The sequence below is a fragment of the Microcaecilia unicolor genome, chromosome 3 (assembly GCF_901765095.1).
Source record: "Microcaecilia unicolor chromosome 3, aMicUni1.1, whole genome shotgun sequence".
Classification (NCBI taxonomy): Eukaryota; Metazoa; Chordata; class Amphibia; order Gymnophiona; family Siphonopidae; genus Microcaecilia; species Microcaecilia unicolor.
In genome coordinates, this window is record NC_044033.1 from 154,600,193 (window position 1) to 154,624,678 (window position 24,486).

At 40.4% G+C, this 24,486-nt stretch overlaps 1 protein-coding gene across 1 annotated transcript in view; it reads right to left on the bottom strand.

The window, feature by feature from the left end:
• The window catches only part of TTC27 (tetratricopeptide repeat domain 27), a 302,320-nt gene that overhangs the window by 24,199 nt on the left and 253,635 nt on the right, over positions 1-24,486 (bottom strand). The window contains exon 15 of the mRNA XM_030196512.1: positions 4,716-4,768. Coding sequence (XP_030052372.1) covers positions 4,716-4,768 — 53 coding nt within the window. The remainder of the gene's footprint in view (positions 1-4,715; positions 4,769-24,486) is intronic.

Genomic DNA, 24,486 nt, shown 5'->3' on the forward strand with positions numbered 1-24,486 from the left:
ACTACACAAATCCCTCTATAATCACATCTCTCTCCATCAACATATCCATTCATGTCGATTCACAAGATTGTTTCCTTCTTTTCTCCATAACATCAGATCTAGCCCATATTTTATTTTATTAATTATCTGCTTACAACCTAAGTGGAATATAATAAAAACATTCATATTCATAACACATACACACAAAACAAAATATGCCATAAATTGGATATGATGGCCTAAAGAAAGAGAAGTTTAAAAGTTTGAGAGGAATGTTGATTCTTGTTTAGTACCTTATGTTATGTTTTGGGATCAGACAATTCCATTGACAGCTAAAATTGTAAGTTTAAGGATTGTTCTGGATAGACAGCTTACAATGCAGGATCAGATTACTGCAGTGATAACATTGTCTTTTTATCAGATACATTTATTAAGTAAAATTAAGCCAATGATTCCCCTCCCCCCAGTAGATTTAAGAATAACTGTACAGAGTTTAGTGCTTTCTAAAATTGAATATTTCAATGCACTACATCTGGGGATTACTCATGCTCATTTGAAAGCTTTATAGTTGATATAGAATTCTGCTGCGAGGCTAGTGACTTTTGTGCCTAAGAGCAACACATTACTCCGGTGTAAGAAAGATTGCATTGGTTACCGGTACAGTTTCAGATTTTATTTCACGTTTTGATGTTTGTTCATGGGTTGTTTTTGTTTTCTTTTTTTACTACTGAGATCTGAGGGGGGGGGGGGGGGGGGGGGGGGGAGAGGAACTGCTTTTGTCTGCAAACATTGCATAGAATATATTTTGCTGATACAAGGAAGGCAGCTTTTCAGCTACAGGTCTGTTGTCTTGGAATAAACTGTCCATAGCTCTGAGACATTTCCTTGAGATTACAGCCTTTTGGAAACAGTCCAAGTCACTTTTTTTTTATGCAGGCCTTTGGTGTATAAATGCAAAGTTTATTTTGCTCGAAGTTGTCTTAATGAATCCACAATTTCCCAGCTAATTAATATGACTCAATCCATTCTATAATGCACAAGCATTTTCTTTTTCTTCATGATTTATTTATTCAAAAAACGTTCATAGTAGCACTAAAAGATCACTTTCATTTCTTCATGTACAAAAGAGATCATCAAATAAGAAGACAAGCTTGACTTGACTTTTGTCTCAATTCAAGATAACTTTTGGGACTTATCTTTTCAAACATGGCAAGACACAGACCCCACTACCAATCAGAATTATTATAAGTTGTTTTAATAGTTGCCACGTAACCTGAAAACGGTCTATGAACTGACCAATTTCCGCAAACTATTGAAAACCTCTCTCTTCGACAAGATATATCACAAAGATCAACATGTGTAACGGTATAATCTAACATGTGTAACTGTATAATCTTTAAAACTTCCAGACTGTCGTATAATGTCTTTCTGCTTTGACACCTTCATGTATTTCTCCACCATGTAACACAAAACCCTCTGTAAACCAAATGTATCTTCACTGCTATTTCCAGTATCCATGACGAATTGTAAGCCACATTGAGCCTGCAAAGAGGTGGGATAATGTGGGATACAAATGCCATAAATAAATAAATAAATAAATAAAATGCCTAGTAGGCATATTTTGTTGTGTTTGTGTGTGTGTTATGACTATGAATGTTTTTATTATACTCTACTTAAGATTGTAAGCAGATAATAAATAAAATAAAGGGTGGGCTAGATCTGATATTATGGGAGAAAAGAAGGAAGCAACCTTGTGAATAGATATAAATAGATATGTTGATGGAAAGACATGTGAATATAAAGGGATTCATGTAGTGCATGGCTGTAGCAAGAGAAATGCTGAATAAGAAAATGAATTAGTATCAAAGACTGCAAAGAAGAGGTAAGAAAGATTGGAGTGGTTCAGATCTGTGGAAAGATGAGATGAAATGTTATACTGGTAAGAAAGTATAGGAAAAATACGCAAATGAACACTACAAGCAAGACCAAATCGCATGATGAATAAATGGATAGATCTTTGCATCTCACATGAGTAGGAAATGTAAAGAAGTCCTAGCTATATAGCATTCACATCTCTTTTGAGAAGTCTATGGTTTTCTTGCTTTGTAGCCCCAGACACAATTACTTGGAAATCTGGTAGTATTTATTTTCTCATGAAATACAGCCATCACATTGCTTTCAGAAGTATCTTACGATGTAGCAGAAGAATATTTAGATAGTATAGAGTCTGGAGTAAAACTAAAAAATGCTGATCATAAAATTAAATGGAAAAAGTTGATCAAATTATATAAATTAACAGTTACTGAAACCAAGAAGGAATATTGTCAGAAATTAATAGGATCCGGGCAATTAGACAGTAAGGTTTTATTTAGCATTTTTAGATCCTTGACTAATTCACAACCAGTTACACAAATTTCAGAGGATCTACAGCCTACAATTGAGGAATTGGCAATGTATTTTAGAACCAAGATTGAAAATATTAGATTAGTATTGTTGCCATTAGGCCCTCAATACTTTTTGGAACCATACGATGAAGCTGAGCAACAGTTCCCTGGTATTAAAGCTGACCTAGTTTGGTCTGAAGTCAGTCCAGTTTCTACTAAAGAAGTTCATGCTATAGTAAAAACGTTAACAGGAAAGTTTAGCATTCTTGATCATTGTCTTTCCCACTTACTTAAGTCTGTCCCCAATTCAATTAGTTGATTGGATTACATTATTAATTAATTCTTTACTAAGAGAATGCAATTTTTTTCAGGAACTTGGGAAAATCTTTTTGACTCCTATACCAAAGTCACAAGGAATGGATTTGACTAAAGTTGCTAGTTTTCGACCTGTTGCCAGCATTCCCTGGCTTGCTAAATTTCTGAATCTGTAGTTGTAGCACAGTTGAGGTCCTACTTAGACCAGCATCATTGTCTCCCAGTATGGATTTAGAACAATGCATAGCACTGAATCTTTATTGGTTATGCTGGTCACTAAGACCTTATTAAGTCAAAATATTCCATCTGTCTTAATTCAATTTGATGTATCGGGGGCATGATGCTGTTGATCATATATTATTGCTAAATAGGCTAAATGGATTGGGTTTGGATGGTACTGTTCGAAGTGGTTTAAGGGTTTTCTTGGTAATAGGCAATATAGTGATAGAAAAAAAAAAAAAGAAACATTTCAGAATTTTGGAGCTCAGTTTATAACGTCCCTCAACGTTTGCCTTTGTTGCCTATTTTATTTAATGTTTTTATGAGTTCTCTAGGTAATTTCATAGCATCCTCATTATTTTATGCTGCTTCATATGCAGATGATATCTTTAGTTTGGTACCACTGCTAAATGGTACTACAGATATAGATGATTTACTTTCAGAATGTATTTCTAAGACACATCACTGGGCATCAATGAACTTGTTAAAGCTTAATACTGCTAAGACTAAATTGCTATACTTTGATACATCTTTCAAGCAGAGTACCACAAAATCTGGTTCTCAACACTGGGGAATCTCTCCCTTTTGCCACATCTTCTAGAGTGCTAAGCTTTACTCTATACACACAATTAACTTTGAAACATCAAGTTGCTAATCTGTCCAAAAAAGCCTTTGAAAAAATTACGACAGCTTACAGTGATAAGATCCTCTTTTCATTTGATACAATTTAGATTGTTGGTCCAGGCCATAGTAATACCCCAGCTAGATTACTGCAGTTCTCTGTATGCTGGGATTAATCAGCAAAAGACTTCAATTATTGCAGAACTGTGCTGTGAGGATGATCTTTAGCTGTAAGAAATATGAGCATGTGACACCTTTGCTTACAGATCTTCACTGGCTGCCTGTTTCTGCAAGGGTTGAATTTAAGATAGTTTAATTTATGGTTCTAGTCCATCTGACCACATTAATCTGATACACTATACTTCTGTAGATCGACCTACACGTGGTCATTATTCTTTAAATCTAGCTCTTCCTTCGATGAACAAAATTCAATAAAAATGATTCTTTGATAGTTCCTTTAGCTATTCTGCAGTCAAATTGTGGAACTCAATTACTATTCAACTCCGGGGGGTTTCACACTACTATCAGTTTAGGAAGTCTTTAAAAACTTTTTATTCAAGAAATATTTTGAAGTGTAAATGGTATTGTAGTGAAATGATTACATGTTGTAACCTAATCTGATTCAAGTGAAATTAGCATAGTGGGAAAGAAAAACTGGAATAGAATAGCAAAGTCCAGAGCCAGATCTAATTATTATGAAGTAATGGCTTGTCTTATACTGTCTCTCCTAAATTTATTCACCTCAAAATAAAGTGAAAGTTAAATTGTGCCTAATGATACAGCAGATGAAAAATTAAGAGTAGCCTAATGGTTAGAGAAGTGGGCTGAGAAACAGGGAAACCCAGCTGAAATCCATTGCTTCAGGTACAAACTTAACCCCCCCTCCCGTTTACTAAGCTGTGCTAGTAGCTTCTATGTGCTAATGCCAACACAGACCAATCAATTTGAATGGGTTGTGTTGACGCGGCAGCACTAGTGTGGCTTGGTAAACAGGGGGTTAGATTGTGAGCTCTAGGGAAAGAGAAATACCTACTATAACTGAATGTAACTCACCTTGAGCTGCAAATGAAAAAGGCATGAACCAAATCCAAATAAACTAAGCACTATGTGGAAGTCATTAACTCTTATGTAACAAGAATGGGAAGAAAAGTAAAGTAAATTTCATAAGCAGTTTTCCAATGAGCATGAAGTACTTACTTCTGTTGTAATCTGATGTATGCTGTTGACAAATTATTCCAAGCCTCTGCATTCTGAAATTACAATATAAAAATCATCCTTGATTTTACCAACATATTTTTATTTAGTAAAACTGTTTATATTACATTATTTAAGGTAGGTATTCAAATATTCAAGATGAGTATTCCCATAAACCACACCTGATTCCATAGTAACCACCATGGTAGAATAAGTTTATGTGAAGGTAATCAGTGATGTTAAGGCTGAGCTTGATTTTGTTGGTGATTTCTGTCAATTTAGTTTTGTAAGGAATGTATATTATGACATCATCTGTATAGATGAAAGGGTTAAGGCCTTGGTTGGCTAAGGACTTGGCTAGTGGGGTCATTATTATGTTGAAGAGGGTCGGCGACAACGGTGATCCTTGTGGTACTCCGCAGTCAGCTTTCCACGGTGATGATATGCTTGAGTTTGATTTTACTTGATATGTTCTTGTGGTTAGGAAACCCTTGATCCAGCTAAGTATATTTCCACAAATCCCAAAGTGATCTAGTAATCTTAGTAGTATATTATGGTTTACCATGTCGAATACACTAGACATGTCGAATTGAAGGAGGAGAATATTGTTTCCTATTGCTATTTCCTGTTTGAATTTGGCTAGGAGAGTGAGTAGTACTGTTTCCGTACTGTGGAGGGGGCAAAATCCTGACTGTGACTCGTGTAGTCTGTAAGTAGTTTGGTTACCATGCTTTCCATCAGTTTGGCTACCAGCGGGGTAGATGCTACTGGACGGTAGTTAGTGATTTCATTTGTCTTTTTCTTGGTATCTTTTGGTATAGGGGTGAGTAGGATATTGCCAATTTCCTTGGGGAAGAGGCCAGGCTGAAGCATGTAGTTTAGGTGGGATGTGAGGTCTGCTATGAAGCGGTCAGGGGCAGATTTCATTAGGTAGTTGGGACAGGTATCTAGTTTACAGTGTGTGTTGGAGAACCTGCTAATCGCCTGGGTAACTGTTTCGACTGTAAGGCGAGTGAAGTTTGTTCAGTTTTGGTCAGCCGAGTATTCTCCAAAGGTTGGGTTCAGCTCATTAAGGAAGTTTTCGATATCAGTGTTGTCCTGAGGTAGCGTAGGTTTATAATTTTTTCATTGAAATATTTAGCAAGTTTATCTGCTGATGGGATGTCTGTATTTGTTGTAGTGACCAGGTTGGTATCTAGGAGTTTGTTCCCAAGTTGGTATAATTTTTTCGTGTCTTTGTAATCTGTCCCTATTTTAGTTTTATACTATGATCTTTTGGTCTGTCTTATTGCGTATTTGTATTTCCTGTGTATTTGTTTCCACGCGTTGAGTGAATGTTCATCTTTTGTTTTACTCCATGCTTGTTCGAGTTTCCTGGATTGTCTTTTTAACTTTTGCAGTTCATCGTTGAACCATGGTATCAAGTTATGCTTACGTGCGGTTCTTGTTTGTAAGGGTGCTATTTCATCTAATATGTTTTTGCATATTTTATCCCATTCTAAGAGGTAGTATATGGAGTCCATTTAAGCTGTCCATTCGTCATTGTATATCAGTTGCCAGAATGTGTCCGTGTCTACTTGGCCTCTTGTGCTGTAGGATGTGTTCTTGTGTTCGGTGTAAACCTTTCTTCCGCCAGAGTAGGGATAAGTTTAATTTATAGTGATCGGTCCAGGGTGTTTCTGTCCATTTAATATGTTATTAGGAAGTTCTGGTCTGTTGAAAGTTTTGTGTGAGATGAGATCGAGTGTGTGCCCTTTGACATGGGTCGCTTGCATTTGTGGCCATTTAAGATCCCATAAACGGAGGAATTCCTTGCATTCTTGTGCGTTGATGGAGTTTGAGTCTTCTAGGTGAAGGTTAATGTCTCCTAATACTAGTATATTGGAGTTGGTAAGAGATGTGTTAATGCCCATCAGTTTTTACAATTTATAAAGTATTCTCAGTTAGAATTAGAACAGATTGTAGAAACACATGTGAAGGGCCATGCATTAGATTTTTTTGCTTGTACTACTAAATTTATAGAGCATGTTATATAGACTCCTGTGATTTGGTCAGACCACCATTTGCTTGAATTCTATCTAAGGCTCAACTAAGTGTCAGTCTCATGATTTAAAGTCTCCTATAATTCAGACTTATAGGAAATAAAAAACAGCAGCAGAAGAAATTTTTTGGAATTCTATGATAACTAAATTTGTTTTGCAGAACAAGTCCTTGCACATTATGCTACAAAGCTAGAATGAATTCTCTATCAGTACACTAGATGAGCTCTCTCCCTTAATCACTAAACAATTTCATAAAGCGACTTCAAATCCCTGGTTTTCTTCAGACCTAATAGAACAGAAGAGATCTTGCAGAAAATAAGAATGCACCTGGAATAAATCAAAGTCTCCACAAATGCTTTCTGAGTGGAAAATATAAATTTCAGTCTAACAGGCAACACCAGAGGCAAAAAAGTTGTATTACAATGAGATAATTTCTAGTAGTAATAACTGCTCCAAAACGTTATTTAAGGTATTTAACCTCTCTAGATTCTTTGCTTTATATAGGTGATTCTTACAACCTAATGAGTCAGATCTTTTCTTATTCTTTCAGTCGAAAATTGAGAAAGTTAGAAAATCAGTATCATCATTATCTTTTTCATATATAAAGGATCAACAGGAATGAACCATCTCAGCTAAATATTCTATTGATAGAATTTAGAATAATTTTATTTTGGTCTCATTATTTGAGTTGTCAGGCTTAGTGATGAGTGTCATTATCTTACTGTTGTGTGGACTGTTGTCCAACCCATATATTAAAAAAAAAATTCTTTTGGAGACCCTTACTTTGGTAAATATACTAATAAATAAAATTCTTCAATCTGGTCTCTATCCAAAGGAATTAGGTTAAATTGTTTTCACATCTATTCCCAATGCACCGGGGGGGGGGGGGGGGGGGGGGGAAGAGATAACTAAAACTTAGAACTATAGGCCACTGGCAAGTATCCCTTGGATGGCTAAATTAATGGCATTTATTGTTGGTAAACAACTCACATATCTAGATACACACAATTGTTTTGATGAGAGCCAATATGGCTTTAGATCCAGTCACAGTATGGAATCCCTGCTTATGGTTCAATCTTTTTATTAAACAGCTCAGTTGCATATCAAACAAGCATTGAATCATTATTTATATCAACATCCCTTCCCAGCCCTCCCATTCAGAACATAATATAATTAAAAATGTAAACAAAGGAACATTATGGATATCTGAGTCTGCCAAACTCAGAAATTTAGGATATTGCTCTGGGCTTTCAAAGTCATAATACTCAAGAAAGGAGCCCAGCACCGCTAGAATCTGTCTCCTGCCGCAGAGTTGAAGTCTGTTATGCTCATGCGTTCCATACGTAGTAAGTAGATCATGCGAGTTCGCCACTGCTGCAGTGTGGGGTGAGTGTAAGATAACCAGTGTGCTAGAATTACTTGCTTAGCTACCATAATGACTTTGGACTCAAATGATGTAAATCCTCGGGGAGGTCGCGAGCTCAACTTCAAATGTCCAAATAGTAGGGCAGGATCATAGTGCCATCTAATCTGCCACATGCGCAACACTTGGCCAATTATAGTTTGCCAGAAAGTCACAATACCGAAACAGGACCAAAACATATGGCCCACTGTGGCGCCTTCAGCTCTACATTTTAAACACGAACCCCATGGGGATAGTCTCATGTGAAATGCTCTGTGAGGAGAGATGTACAAGCGCAGAGCAAATCTATATTGGAGTTCCCAATATGCTGTCGAAATTGAAGTACGTCGGATCATAAGGACATGTGATCTGAATTGTACCAGGGTGAGCGTCATTGGTAGGTCTTTCTGCCATAGTGCCAGCAGTCGGGCGCAATCCAGATCAGGCAATGTCTCTCGAATGTGGCGGTGGTGAAAAGCAAGGGACACACTTTGTTGTGCCTCTAATGAAAATGCAGACGACAGCTCTTCCTGAACATCCTCTGCTAGATCCTCCCAGGTAAGGATTGAACATAATGTCTCAATTGGTTGTAATGAAACATATCTGATTGCGGCAGTGTAAATTCCAATTGGAGATCTTGGAAAGATTTCATTTTCCCGTGTTCAGTAATATGTGCAACAAGAATATTATTCCTTTTCTCCGTCATCTGCGAAAAGCAGGGTATAACTGTCCTGGTGGGAAAGCTGGGTTATCGCATATAGACAAGTAAGGTGATACCTGAGGAGAAAAATGATGCAACCGACAAATCCATTTCCAGACTGCTCTAGCTGTACCCATAATCATGGAAGACTGCAACAGTTTTGGCACAGGTCCCCCTGCTACATGTAATTGACTGCTGAAATGAACCCCAGGGGAATGTTGAAGTTCTATGTGTGTGTTAGAGTAGTCCTGAGTTGAGCAGTACCAGTCATTGATGTGTCGCATGCCACTGGTAACAGCAAGATGTTTAACACTGAGCAGCCCCAAACCTCCATATTCTACTGGGATACACAGAGTGTTAATAGATAATTGGGCTCTTCTGCCTTTCCATAATAAACCTTGAATCAACTTGATATAAAGGCAACAATTGAAACAATAAACATATTATACATTGCTATACGCCCCAGCAAGGATATGGGCAGGGATTCCCATGCATCCAGTCTAACTTTTGTCTCCTGTAACAATCGTTGAATGTTCAAGTCATATAACTGTACTAGGTCTGCTGGGACAAGAACCCCCAAATATCTAATAAATCCATGAGCCCACTGCAATGGAAAGACACCTCGCCAACAAGCCTGGGTCTCTGGCAATACTAATAGGGCGCTGGATTTAGTCAAATTTAATAGGAACCCAGAATGTTTTCCCAAAGCATTGCAAATGCTCTAGTAAGCAGTCAAGGGAATGGGGCAGCTCAGTCAAAACCAACAGTAAATCATCTGCTTATGCCAAACATTTGACACTCTGCCATGCCCACCTCACTCCCGTCACCCCCTGGGACAATGCAAGGTGTCAGAGCAGAGGTTCCATGGATAATATGAACAGTAACGGGGAAAAAGGGCACCAGTGACTAGTACCCCGGGCAATGGGAAACTCCACATCCCTAACCCCACCTATTAACCAGGAAGTGTTTTGTTGCATGTAAAGTTTGACTACGGATTGGAAGAAATTTGGGTTGTAGTCATTCGGACCATAGATTGCTAGCAGAAGAAATTCTACACACTGTAACCACACCTTTAATAGCAAATAATTCCCACGTTCCCCTTTAGCTAGCAGAGAGGCCTTATAAGGAAGGCCTTTCCGAAATAAAACTGCTACCCCCCCTTTCCTCCCTTGAGGGGATGCTGAGAAAACTTTCCCCACCCAGGAACGCTGTAATTTCCCATGTTCTACGTCTGTTAGACGTGTCTCCTGGAGACAAGCTATATCTGAGCCATGTCTTTTTAAAGCAGCAAGAATTTTGGAATGTTTTATAGGGGAACTAATCCCACCCACATTCCAACTAACTACTCGAGAGGGCATGAAAGGTGATTACAGAGTAAAGGACGCAGGAGCCTTCAATAATGTAAACCAGGGTCCCCACGCTAACCCTGGTCCCAAAAGACCCTGTACCTAGTTAATCCCATCAGGACAAACACAAGCCACATTGCAGCCCCTTCTAAAGCTAGAGTAGAACCAAGTAAGGGAATGAGAAAAATATAAAAAAAATAAACACGTTTGCCTTTATATCCACGTTAACATCAGAAAAATTCCCCTTATTTCCCACCCACCCCTCTCCCCCCTTTGAACCCAATCTCAAAACTCAACTTGAACCCAATGGCGTTTTCAAAGGAACCTGAGATCACCTTTAGTGCTAGGGGCCCCCACCACTCTTATAGCTATGTTCTTATGGTCATGATCACCCTTCCTCCATGATATGTATTAAGCTCCTGGCTATTATTTTCTAAGCAGAGTAAATCAAACCTTTATCCAGCAAAGCGGACCTTGCCTCTTGCACTGTTTTATACGTTTGCCAGCTACCTTGCATCGAGATTTTCAATTGTGCTGGGTATTGAAGAATAAAACGAATGTCTTTTTTTATGAGCAGTTGGCATACTGGATGAAATTGACGATGCAAGTCCTGCACCACTGGGTAAAAATCCTAAAAAAAAAAAATCAAGATTTGCCGGCCCTCATGGATTAGTGAGTCTCTCCGCATGCAAAATCCCTGCAAAATTTCAAGTTTGTGCCTGTAATTTAATATTTTTGCCATCCCTACTCTCAGCCTGTTTTGGTCTTCTGATGCGGTGCGCTCTTTCTAATACCAATGGGCCCATTGAGTCTGACAGGGCCAGCTTCTTGCAAAGTCAGCCTTCTAGCCAGGTAGCCAAGTTTTTATCTGGAATCTTCTCTGTAAGGCCAACGAACCAGATGAGGGCCAAAACCACGCGCGTCATAGTCCAGGGCCGAGACTCAAGCCTCTAAATCTCCTGTCCGGGTTGCGAGCCCATCTAATGTTACTTGAAATGCATCCAATTTTTGATCCATCGCCTCCCAGTGCGGCTCCAAAGCTCTTTCTACTGCTGAGGTCAGTTGCTGTAGTTGTGTGTCTGTAAACAGCACGGGAGCGGAGGTCTGTGCCATCTTGGGCTCTCTGTCGCTGATTTTGTTTTTATCTTTCTTTACTATTTTCTGCGTCATGGCTGGTGGTGACTTCTCCAGCTATTTGTCCATGCGACAGAGCATCGAAAGGGTGAAGTGAAGTTTTTGCCTGGTAATATTTTGTGCTCAAGCAGCGAGGGCCCCAGAGCTACAGCAGAATGCTGCTTCCCCACTCACAGCATCACGCGGTCTCCCGGAATCCCTGCTTATAATATTGACTTAGGTATTATCTTTGGATGGGGAAATAGATAATTTTACTCAGTTTGCCATATCAGCAGCTTTAGATACCATTGACAATGAATTACTGTTGCATAGCTTGAGTGAAGTTGTTATTACAGGGGCTGTACTATCTTGGTATGAAGGATTTTTGAAAAATAGATTTTATCGTGCAACTAGAAAGGGAAAATTACCTCCAGAATGGAAGGCTTTTTGTGGGGTTCCCCAGGGCTGCCCTTTGTCCCCATTACTGTTTAACATATATTTGAGCTCTTTGGAGCAAACTTTCAGCTCTTGGAGCTTCTATTCTCTCTTATGCTGATTACATCTTTCTTCTAATTTCATTGTCAGTAACGATTTCTGAGACATTGAGACCAAATTAATCTGGTTTGGTAGTTCAAGGCCTGCCAATCTGATAGATGTTACTCTTTCATCTGGGGAGATTTTCTGAATAGATTCCCAATCCAATGTGCTAGGAGTTATATTAGACTTCAATTTATCCATTGTACCTCAGATAATGTTGTTAATACTTTTTAAATTACGCCAGTTGCATAGTATTCAATCAATTTTATCTCATGAAAATTTCAGAATAGTCCAATCAATAATTATTCTGTATTTGGATTACTGGAATTCATTATACATTGCAGTATCGACTAAACAATTATATAGATATCAGGTTGTACAGAATATGGCAGCTCGACTAATTTTTGGTAAAAGTATGCAAAAGTTTTGGCTCTCCGCCTTCAACATATTGTTCCAGATATAATCCATAGGGATCAAAATGGGTTCACAGTAGATAGATTAGCTAGTGATAACTCTAGACTTTTCTGGAATATTCTGGCGCATGTTGAGGGCTCTCGTGAACCTTTTCTAGCGGTTTCACTTCACGCTGAGAAAGCCTTTGATAGAATTGAATGGCTTTACTTGTTTCATATCTTGGCTTGGTTTAATTTTAGCCCATCCTTTATTAAAATTATTAAAGTTTTGTATACTAATCCGGTGGCCTCGATCTCAGTGAACGGTAATAATTCTCACTTTTTTCCACTCAGAAGAGGCACTAAACAAGGCTGTCCATTGTCACCTCTCCTTTTTAATATTGCCTTGGAGCCACTAGCTATAGCTATTAGAGCTCATTTGCATATTTCTGGTGTCTCTGTTGGACGGGAGATGTTTAAACTTTCCATCTATGCTGATGATATTTTGCTATATACCACGCCAAATTCTCTTCCCAGTGTATTGGAAGTAATCAATTCTTTTTCCTCTCTGTCTGGTTACAAAATAAACTGGTCTAAGTCAGCCATAATGCCGCTCAATTCCTTAGTGCATAGATCTCAGGTATCTCAATACCCATTTTCCTGGGAGCCTCACAAAATTAAGTATTTAGGAGTATGGTATTCTAAATCTGTCCATCAAAGTCTGTCCCTCATTAAGGACAAAATCTTATCTTGAACCGCTTCTATCCTAAATGTATGGTCTTCCAAATCTGTCGATCAAAGTCTGTCCCTCATTAAGGACCAAATCTTATCTTTAACCACTTCTATCCTAAATGTATGGTCTCCGCTTTATCTAACGTGGTGGGGGAGGGTAGAGGCTATCAAGATGGTTCTAGCTCCAAAGCTAAATTAAATTTTCAGTATGACCCCCCTCTCCTTTCCCAACTCACTCTACAACAAGCTTGATTCCCTCCTAATTAAGTTTTTATGGAGGCAAAAGCCTCCCCGCATTGCACTCAAGAAACTTAAGTTACCGAAACACTTGGGAGATCTTAATGTTCCTGATTTTAAATACTATCACAAGGCCTTTCGGCTTGCCCAGTCTTTAAGGTGGTTCCAAAGGGAATTATCTCATCTCACGCCTCGGTGGCAGATTTTTGAGGCAGCGTTGGTGCATCCTTGCCCTTTATCACTTCTCCCAAATGCAGATTTGTACCCCTATACCAGACGCATTCGGCTGTTAAAAGCCTCTGCCTCTGATATCCGTACGTTTAGAGCTGGTCTTGGAATCTGTGCTCTCTTTGGAGGATATATCTCTCTGGTATAACTCTGGTTTTCCAGATGGTCTCCTGCAGTCTCAAACAGCGGAATGGCAAGAGAGGGGTGTATGGCAGCTGTCGCAACTGTATATTGCTGGTACTCTGTTATCGCCTGCTGCTCTGACTGCATTGTATAACGCTTCTTTACTAGATTCTGGCACATGGAAGGACATCTCCACATATATTTCAACCTTTCAGGTCTCCAATTCACTTATGTTGAATCCTTCAGAGTTTATCTCCTTTTGTCACACCATTACATCAGGTGGAAAGAAGGCATCTCTGCTATATAAAAAACTTCAAGATCTATATGCCGATGCAGTTGCTCCATTGAGGATGTCTTGGGAAGCGGAATTTGGTTTGGATGCGTCTGAATTTGATTGGTCCACTTTCTGGGTTAACTCTATGCGTCCCACGAAGTCAGCAGCAATATTCCAATCCTCATATTTCATCTTCCACAAAGCCTATTGGACTCCTGCTCGAGTGGCCAGAATCACTAAGAGTGTCAACTTCAATTGCTGGTCTTGTCAGGAAAGAGATGGTTCACTGGCGCATATGGTTTTCTTTTGTAAAAACGTCAGATCTTACTGCCAACTTATTTGGACAAAAATGTGTCTTATCTTTCATTTGCCTGAGTCCACTGTGCTCACTTATGAGGTTGTTGTTGTTGTTGTTACATTTGTACCCCGCGCTTTCCCACTCATGGCAGGCTCAATGCGGCTTACATGGGGCAATGGAGGGTTAAGTGACTTGCCCAGAGTCACAAGGAGCTGCCTGTGCCTGAAGTGGGAATCGAACTCAGTTCCTCAGTTCCCCAGGACCAAAGTCCACCACCCTAACCACTAGGCCACTCCTCCACTCTTACGAGCGTCTTGTCCTACTATCTCTCTTTTGGAGTCTGATAAGAAATTGTACAACATACTGCTAGCTGTTGCCTTGCATTTAATTGTCTCCAACTGGAAAAATACTGTGTACCTGAATTATAATGAATGGTGGAGTTATTTATGTGTGATCAGGAAATATGAAACAATTTTGGGCCATAGGCGTCGAAACATTAAATCTGTTTTGAGGACCTGGGCTCGTTTAGACCTCTTTTGTCAGGAGCCACATAGCACTCATTGACCTTGTGTATCCCTGCTATTTGTCTCCAGGTATTGCCATGGAACTCTGATTATGTTATGCTGATCTTTTTTTGTTTATTTCGGGGGGTTTCTGTTTGATTTTGTGTTTACTTTTGCATTATCTGTATGACAAAACCTTTAATAAAACATAATAAAATGCAAAAAAAAAAAAAAAAAGTATGAAAGGGCTTCTCCTTTATTGGTGAAATTACCCTGGCTTCCAATCAGAGAATGCTGCTTGGTGTCTTTAGGACTTGTTATGGTATGTCTGCCACTTCTATGACTAGAATGATTGAGATGGCACAGAGTAATTTTTAGTAGGATGCGATATTGCTCCTGTTGAAACTTAAATTTCCTTCACTGAAGAATGTCCATTATAAATCTCTTTTAGAACATTCATGTCAATATCAGTTTGTTAAAATATGGAATTCTCTTCCAGGGCCGCCGAGAGACTGGGCCGGGCCCGGGGCAAGGCCGCCCCCTCCGCACCGCACTGCAGTCCCCAGTCTCTACCCACCCACCCCCAGCCCCATCAACAGCCCCCCTCCGTCCACCTCCGGGCCCCCTGCATTCAAATCACTGTGCCTCACCTCTGTGTGAAAGCGCAGCGGCAGATCGCCTCCCTTCGAGCCTTCCTTCCCTGTATCCTGCCCTCCTCTGATGTAACTTCCTGATTCCACGAGGGCGGGATAAAGGAAGGGAAGAAGGCCCGAAGGGAGGCGATCTGCCGCTGCGCTTTCACACAGAGGTGAGGCGCTATGCTTTGAATGCAGGGGGGGGGGGGCCCAGTGGCGGACGGAGGGGGGCTGTCAATGGAGCCGAGGGTGGGCGGGTGAGAATGGGGACTGCGGCGCCGGGTGGCCCTTGCCCCTCCCTCTCGGCGGCCCTGTTCTCTTCCAAATTCTATTAGCTCTAGTTCCTCCTACTTACTGTTTCATAAGTCTCTGAAAACATATATATTTTCTTCAGTATACAAATTATGATTGTAATAATATTTGAAGCTGCTTTGTTCAATAATGCCTTTGACTAGGCCTTAGGCTTATGATCCTTTTGCTGATAGAGCTGCTCATTATGAAATGCTTTACATACATCTATTTGTCTTAATAAAATGCAACAGTATAAAACATAATATAATGTATATTTATTTCTGTAACCTGTCTAGAATAACAAGATAGCAGTGGGGGCCAGGCGTGACCTACTTTATTTATTTAAAATATAGCCCGCTCTATTAGAGTACCAGCAAAAATGTCCCCCCAGCCCATCTGAGTTGATGGCCTATCAATACATGTTTACAGTCTATGTTGCATCATGGCCCTTCCTCTGCATATTTTCTGTTTTAAATGAAAACGTACCCAGGAAGAGGTGGATCCACTGCAATGATTTTTATACTAGCCCACAGCCCCATCCCCCATACTCATGGAGATAGTATTCCTGTGACCCAGATGCATCGCTGTATGGGTGTATAGCATCCTTTAAATGCAGGAAGCATAGACACTAACTATCCATTTTGTCAGAAAAAAGGTGCCTATAGAAGCTAATTTGAACTCTATTCTCATCAGGAATTTGTTCAAGGCCCTTAGGTTTAGGTAAGATTGAATCCTCCAGAGTGTGGGGGCTTCCAAAGCCTCATTACTGTGTATAAGCAGTTTCTGAAACTCTTGCTCCACACAGTTGACTGTCTCTGCATCCACCACAAAAGGACTTACCTCTCTCTGCAAACCAAAACCTGAGTGGCACTAACTCTATCTGGTCTATACCTCCTGAACCCTCTACATCCCTGGGATGATGCCCTTTGAGCAGACGTTCACAGCTGGTCTTCCAGGAGCTTTGGCAAAAATCCTCTCCAAAAATAAGCCTACCTCTAAAGGGAAGCCACACCCGCTGACCAGTTCCTGAGCCAAAGAAACCTCCTTACAGCTACTAACAATGTTATACCTTTGGCAGAAGTAAGAATCAAGTCATACACACTAGAAAGACAGAACCCGTATCTAGCCAATCTATCAGCAAAATCTTGCACTGAAGTCTCAGGCAATTGTTCTAGCCATCTAAAACAAACTCCAGCCATGTAAGCACTACAAAACAGCTGCCAGTAGAGCCAGGGCAGAAACTAAAAAAGCTTACTTTGAAATAGTCTCCATGCGACAATCTTGAAGGTCTTTTAACACAGCTCACTCTCCACTAGAATTGTCATTTTAGTAACAGCCAAACCTAGAGCATCCACCTTAGGGAGATGCCATGTATCTTTTTCCTCAGCTAAATTGGATAGAGCTTAACCACTGAGTGACCAACCTTAAAACTTACATTTAGGGACACACGTTCTGCCAAAATCATTTCCTTAATTACACTGTGCAGAGAGAAGGCTCTCAATGACTTTCTAATTCTGCCAAAAAGAGGATCTCCCCTTTTGCAGAGCCCATGGGCTTAACTGAGATTTTTAAGGTTGCCAGGATCTGAACAATTAGAGCAGGTAACTCCAACCAGTTAAAGATCCTAATCACAAAATGGTTCCTCACCAGATGGTACAAAGTCCTCATGTAAGAAACCTTCAGGTAGGTTTCCTTCCATATCCAGCTAATCCTCCAACAAGCGAAGAGAACTACATGATTTTTGAGAGCCTAAATCCTCAGGTTCATCATCAGCTATAGCTCTCAGTTTCTTAGATGGAACTGGAATTTCCAGAACTTAAATTTGGTAAGGATAAACAAGGGTCAGCTGCACAGTGCCCCTCTTTAAACAAAAAGTGAGGCATAACAGAACATAGGACTCATAAGAAAATACATCAGAAGACTGAATTATTCTATCCTTTGAAACTCCAGACCGTGCTTCAGAATTCAATGGCAGAACCTCTGCTGACATGACATAGCTCTGCGGCAGCTGCAGTGCCTCAGCCAAGGCAAACTAAAGAAAATCACTTTTTTGATCCACAGAAATGATCACTATGGAGGCTGGAATGGCCACAAAGAACTCCCCATACACTTGGGACAGAAACTGCATGGTGTTTCTGCAGCATGCTAAGAGCCACAGCTTAAACAGTGCTGCTCAAACTCTGCCAACATAGGCCCAACACCTGGCTCAAACCTGGGTGAAATATTTCTCCTCTACCTGTTCAACTATCTCCTTTTCTGAGTCCCATAAATAAAACAGCATGACTAGAGAGCAGACACACTGAGGCATATTTTCAAAGCACTTAGCCTCCCAAAGTTCCATAGAAACCTATGGAACTTAGCCTCCCAAAGTGCTTTGAAAATATGCCTCACTGTGTTCTAACTCTTAATATCTTTTTTTTTCCATGCCAGCTAATGGGACTCTCACAAAAAAGGGCACTCAACAGCCCCCTCCCTGAAATGTGGAGAGGGACTGAGGCACTACGACTTGCTCCTCCAGAAGGAACAAGTATAGGGCGTGAGGACAAGGGGAGGGACCCAGAAACTTCTAGGAGTGTTATAAATAGCTCCCAGATAACCTGAGAACCTATACAAAAAGAACTCCTAAAAGCAAATTGGTGAAACAAGTCTTAATTAATTATTTCAAAATACACTCTTGCAAGAATGGGTGTCTCTGAGAGCAAGCAGGCACACCCTTCCTTAATTTGTACAGTTTATATATTCTCTCTCTCTGGTTACATTAGGTGTCTGTCCCTAAGTTTCTCATTATATATTGATCACATTTACCCCCTATTACATCAGTGCTGGTTATCATATGACAATCCCTTCTGAAACATTTCCATAGGCAGAGCCTCTATTCATTGTTAGTTCTGCTCAGTTTACATTTTCTTATCTTCAAACCTTCATGTGAGAACTCTGCATTAGTAATTATGCTTCACCTTCTCCCCCGCCAACCCTCTTTTTCTTCTGTTCCCTTTGTTCATAGTTTCAAGGTCTCATGCCTGGCTACATTTTTAATTCAGTTCTAAGGCCTGTCTTTGGAACTTTCATACATCTCTGTCTTAGCAGTTTGGGCTTGCTTCTTTCCCCCCCTTCTCGCTCCTCCTTGATGGGGAGAAATGAAAAGATAGACTTTTACTTCAGCAGATTTAGCCCATACGCAGCAGAGCTTTAGAAGTGTTAACTCCCATTTTTTTTTCTCTCTCTCTCTCACACAGACTCTTGAATAAAAGATTCAATTACTCTCTCTTCTTTAACTTCTGTCAGTTGGTTATCATACAGCTTGAAGAGAAATTGCTAACACCATCTTATGCTGACACAGACTGACTCACTCTCAGAGCAACTAGAGTGACTCAGACACACCCACAAGACATTACACTATATCCAATGACATCATAGCTCATAGAATTGTTGACAGTTAATGCATGCAGCACTTGTCTTTCACATATTCCTACATACCCCTTCACATGCATTATTGTCCAACAATTTAATTCTTATATATTTATTTATATACATACAGTCCTAGCTTTTCTCGTAGATTTTCAAAATTTCTTACAGCTAGCGGTTTCGTCAAGATATCAGAAATCATTTGGTCAGTTTGTTTATATTGCAAACTTATTACTCCTTGCCTTGACAATTCTCTGACATTATGGAATTTTGTTGCAATATGTTTTGTTCTAGACTGTACCCTGTCATTTATTGACAACCTTATACAGCTTTGATTGTCTTCAAAAATCTGTATCGGTCTCTGCTGTTCTATACCAAAATCTGTACACAGTTTTTCTATCCACATTAGTTCACGACATGCTTCAGACACAGCAACATATTCTGCTTCTTTGGATGATAAACTTACAATGGTTTGTTTATGACTTGCCCATGAAATAGATGTTTTTCCATACATAAACACATACCCACTTGTGGATTTGTAATCTGAATGATCTCCAGCCCAATCAGAATCACAGTAACAAATCAATTTCTGATTACTATTTACCGGAATCACCAATTTACAGTCAATTGTACCTTTCAAATATCTTACCACTCTTTTTACAGCAGTCCAGTCAGTCTTAGTAGGCTTATTCACTCTTCTACTTAAAATTCCTACAGCATTAGCTATATCAACTCTGTAAGTGGTAGTTAGATACAAAAGTTTTCCTATTGCAGATCTGTATAGAATGTTATCTGGTAATGGTTCCCTTTCAGTTTCATCTCTCTGAAAATCTGTGGTCATAGGTGAACCTACTGAGTGTGCTTCCTGCATACCCATACTTTCAATAAGATCATTAATCTTTTGTTTCTGACTTATTAAATAAGAACCATCTTTCTGTTTTTCAATATTCATACCTAAATAGTATGACACATTTCCAAGTTCAGTTATTTCAACATTCTGATTTAAACACTTTACAATGTCTTTATACTCTTTTTCACTTTCCCTTGCTATAAGAAAATCATCTACAAATGCTAAAATGTACACACAATGACCTTCCTTTTTGTCTAGTATACAAGCATTTATCTGCTTCTCCTTGCTTAAAATCTAACATTTCATGCATTTTCTCATTCCAGCATTTTGCACTTTGCTTTAAACCATATAAACCTTTGTTCAGTTTACACACTAAATGACTGTTATTTGTATCTATGAAACCTTCTGGTTGTTTCATACACAAGTCTTCAGATATATCTCCATGAAGAAATGCTGTTTTAACATCTATGTGTTTCACTTGCATTTTCTTTGATGCAGCTATGCTTAGGAGAGTTCTGATTGTTGTGTGTTTCACTACTGGTGCAAATACTTCATCATAATCTTCACCATATTTTTGAAGATAACCTTTTGCTACCAGTCTGGCTTTATATCTTTCTACTTGTCCTTGTGCATTTCTTTTCAACTTAAATACCCACTTACATCCTATGGCCTTTTTGCCATGGGGTAATTCAGTTAAGTTCCATGTTTTGTTTTTATGCAAGACTACCATCTTCTGGTCTCATATCTGTGAAAAATTCTTTATTATTGGTTATATGTTTTGTGCTGCCAGAATCTAATATCCAACTATTTTTATCTGAAGTGTTCTTCATTATATTAAAAGATTTTTCTGTCATTATATAGCTCTTATTCTTACTGTTGTCATGGTCATAATTTCTTCTTTGACCATGCTTATTCTCCATTGGCTTAAATGAGCTAGAAGGGGTGTGGTTTTTCTTGTTACAGTATTTTGATACATGTCCCTCTTTACCACATGAATAGCAAATCAGCTTGTTTCTGGGCAGGCTTTTTTCATTATAGCTCCGCCTCCTACTATGCATCGCTGAGAAAAATGTTTCATTCTGGTTAATCTCTCTTGGTGAACAGATCTCCTCTGTTATAATACATTCTTGTCTAAGCTTAGAGACAGCCTGTTCAAAAGATTGTCCTTCAATTGCTTCATTCACTGTCCTGAATACTTCAAAACTTTTAGACAGAGATGTAAACATAAAAGCTCTCTTTAAAGCATCGCAGATAGGTATACCTGATAATTCTAGCTTCTTAAATAATGAAATTAAATCTGTTATATGATCATTACATTTTTTTCTTGTCATTCAACTTCAATTGAATTATTTCTGATAACCATATAGGCTGTTGTTTTGTATATGAAGTACCATACATGGTTTTCAATTTTTGCAATATTTCTTTTGAGGTGTCTGTTCCATCAATCAATATTGCCTGTTTCTCTGTCAGAGCTTCATATAGCATACTTTTGACATAACAGTCTGCAGTATTCCATTCTTCAAAATTGTCAGCATTTCTTACTTGATCCAAACATATATTTAGCTTCTTTGCTTCAATAATACATTTAAATCTCATCTCCCACTGAATATAGTTATATTCATTCAGTTGGGGCACTTTGAGAGAACATAATAATGGTGCAGCTGCCATCTTGTTTTTTTTTGTGTGGAGAGATAAAAAAAATTTCTTAATGTTTTCTTGTTTTTTATTTTAGTGGTCTGGGCCCATAACCCAATAGGATGGGGAGAAATGAAAAAATATACTTTTACTTCAGCAGATTTAGCCCATACGCAGCAGAGCTTTAGAAGTGTTAACTCCCATTTTTTTTTCTCTCTCTCTCTCTCACACAGACTCTTGAATAAAAGATTCAATTACTCTCTCTTCTTTAACTTCCAAACAAAAATGATGTTTACTTACAGTTTCTTCAGATAACTATTTACATCATACTTGCAGTAGACATGGTAAAACTACTGAATACAAAATTCTGTCAGTTGGTTATCATACAGCTTGAAGAGAAATTGCTAACACCATCTTATGCTGACACAGACTGACTCACTCTCAGAGCAACTAGAGTGACTCAGACACACCCACAAGACATTACACTATATCCAATGACATCATAGCTCATAGAATTGTTGACAGTTAATGCATGCAGCACTTGTCTTTCACATATTCCTACACTCCTGTCTCAGCATTCCTTATCAATTTGCACATATCTCTTTAAACTAAGTCAGTTTCTTTGTTAGTAATTTAGAAAGCCATAATGTGGTAAATTAGAAAGGGCCTATACAAATATAGTTATACCCTTACCCAGTGGTTTTTTGGTAGAAAAAAAAGGTGCCGGTACTCATTGTGGGCGGAGTCACCACATATGACTCCACCCCTATTATAGCCACACCTACATTCATCACACCCCTTATACCAGCCATAGCGCATATAAACAGACATCATTGAAAATATTATACTAGTATAGGAGAAAAAAATAACGTGATTTTTTTTTCATTATAAATAATTTCTCTAAGCTGCTACAGCTCCAGTATACCCAGTGCAAAATAAGACAGCAAATGTAAACTCTCAAATTGGACATATTCCAGACACTAAAATGAAAATAAAATGATTTTTTCTACCTTTTTTGTCTGGTGACTGTTTTTCTGATCATGTTAGCTCAGTATCTGATTCTGCTGCTATCTGTCCTCCTAACTCCATTTCCAGGGCTTCCTTTCCATTAATTTCTTTACTTTCCACCATTCTTTATTTCTTGCCCTACATCCGTAAGTAAAAGCTGGGTCCTACTCCGCAGACTTGACTGTCCAGTGGATCCAGCTTCTGCCTATTTTCCACATCCATGTGCAGTTTTTCTCCTCTCTTCCTTTTCCCTCATCTCCTTCCTCACTCTTCCCTCGCCTCCATCCATGTCCAGCATTGCTTCGCTCTCCCTTCCCTCTCCTCCATCCACACACGTCTAGCAGCCCTCCTCTCCCCTGCTCTCCCCTCCATCCACCCATGTCCAGCAACCCTCCTCTCTTCCCTGCCCTCCCCTCCATCCACCCATGTCCAGCATTTCTTCTCTCTCCCTTCCCTCTCCTCCATCCACCCATGTCCAGCAACCCCCCCTCCATCCACCCATGTCCAGCGACCCTCCTGTCCCCCCTGCCCTCCCCCCATGTCCAGTGACCCCCTCTCCCGCCTAACCTCCTACCATATCCAATGACCCTCCTCTCCCCTTGCCATCCACCTATGTCCAGCAATTCTCCTCTCTTCCCCCTGCCATCCACCCATGTCCAGCGATTCTCCTCTCTTCCCCCTGCCATCCACCCATGTCCAGCAATTCATATGCATAAAGGAATCCTGTGCAGCAGGAATGGATCCTCAGAAGCTTAGCTGAAATTGGGTGGCGGAGCAGGTGGGGGGAAGAGGGATTGGTGGTTGGGAGGCTAGGATAGGGGAGGGCAGACTTATACGGTCTGTACCAGAGCCGGTGATGGGAGACGGGACTGGTGGTTGGGAGGCGGGAAATACTGCTGGGCAGACTTATACGGTCTGTGCCCTGAAAAAGACAGGTACAAATTCAAGATATGAGTTTATCTTGGGCAGACTAGATGGACTATGCAGGTCTTTTTCTGCCGTCATCTACTATGTATGTTACTATGATTCTCCTGTCCCCCCTACCATCCACCCATGTCCAGCGACCCTCCTGTCCCCCCTGCCATCCACCCATGTCCAGCCACCCCCGTCCCCCTGCCATCCACCCATGTCCAGCGACCCTCCTATCCCCCCTGCCCTCCCCTGCCATCCACCCATGTCCAGCAACCCCCCCTGCCCTCCACCCATGTCCAGCGACTCTCCTCGTTCCCCTGATCCCCCTCCCTCCAGCCACCCATACCCATCTGAGCCCCCCTCCCCGACCCAGTCCCCCCTGCCTACCATCTCCGTGCCGTCAGACGACCTTCTTCTTCTGCCACGCGGCCGGCACCTGACCCAGCCTTAAAAAAAAAAATCTACGAAGCGGCGGTGTGGTGCCTCGCGTCTCCATGTAAAAGAAGAAAAATCGCGTCGGCCAGCCTTCCCTCACTATGTCCCGCCCTTGCGGAAATAGGAAGTTACATCAGAGGGCGGGACACAGTGAGGGAAGGCCGGCCAAAGAGGCGACTTTTCTTCTTTTACCCGGAGACGCGAGGCACCGCGCCACCGCTTTGTAGATTTTTTTTTTAAAGGCTGGGTCAGGTGCCGGCCGGGTGGCAGAAGAAGAGGGTCATCTGGCGGCATGGAGCTGGTAGGCAGGTGGGGGCTGGGGCGCCAGTGGAGCACCCCCCCCCCCACTGACACCCGGGGCGTACCGCCCCCATCGCGTATGCCACTGACTCAGAGGGACCCCTGTAGGCTAGCTCTGGGGAGGGAGGGAGGAGAGCCGGCTCGCCCTCAAGAGCAACCGGCTCTTGCGAGCCGGCTCCAGCACTCCACTGGACCTACAACAAAGGTGCCGGTACGCCGTACTGGCAGAAAAAAAGCACTGCCCTTATCCCTAAAGAGTTCCTTTCTACCAGGGCATAAGCTATATATTCTATCTTTGCAATTATGTGAAAAAGCAATATTTTTACACATTTCTCACAAGGAGTAACACCCCAAGGCAACAGATATGCCACTGAGA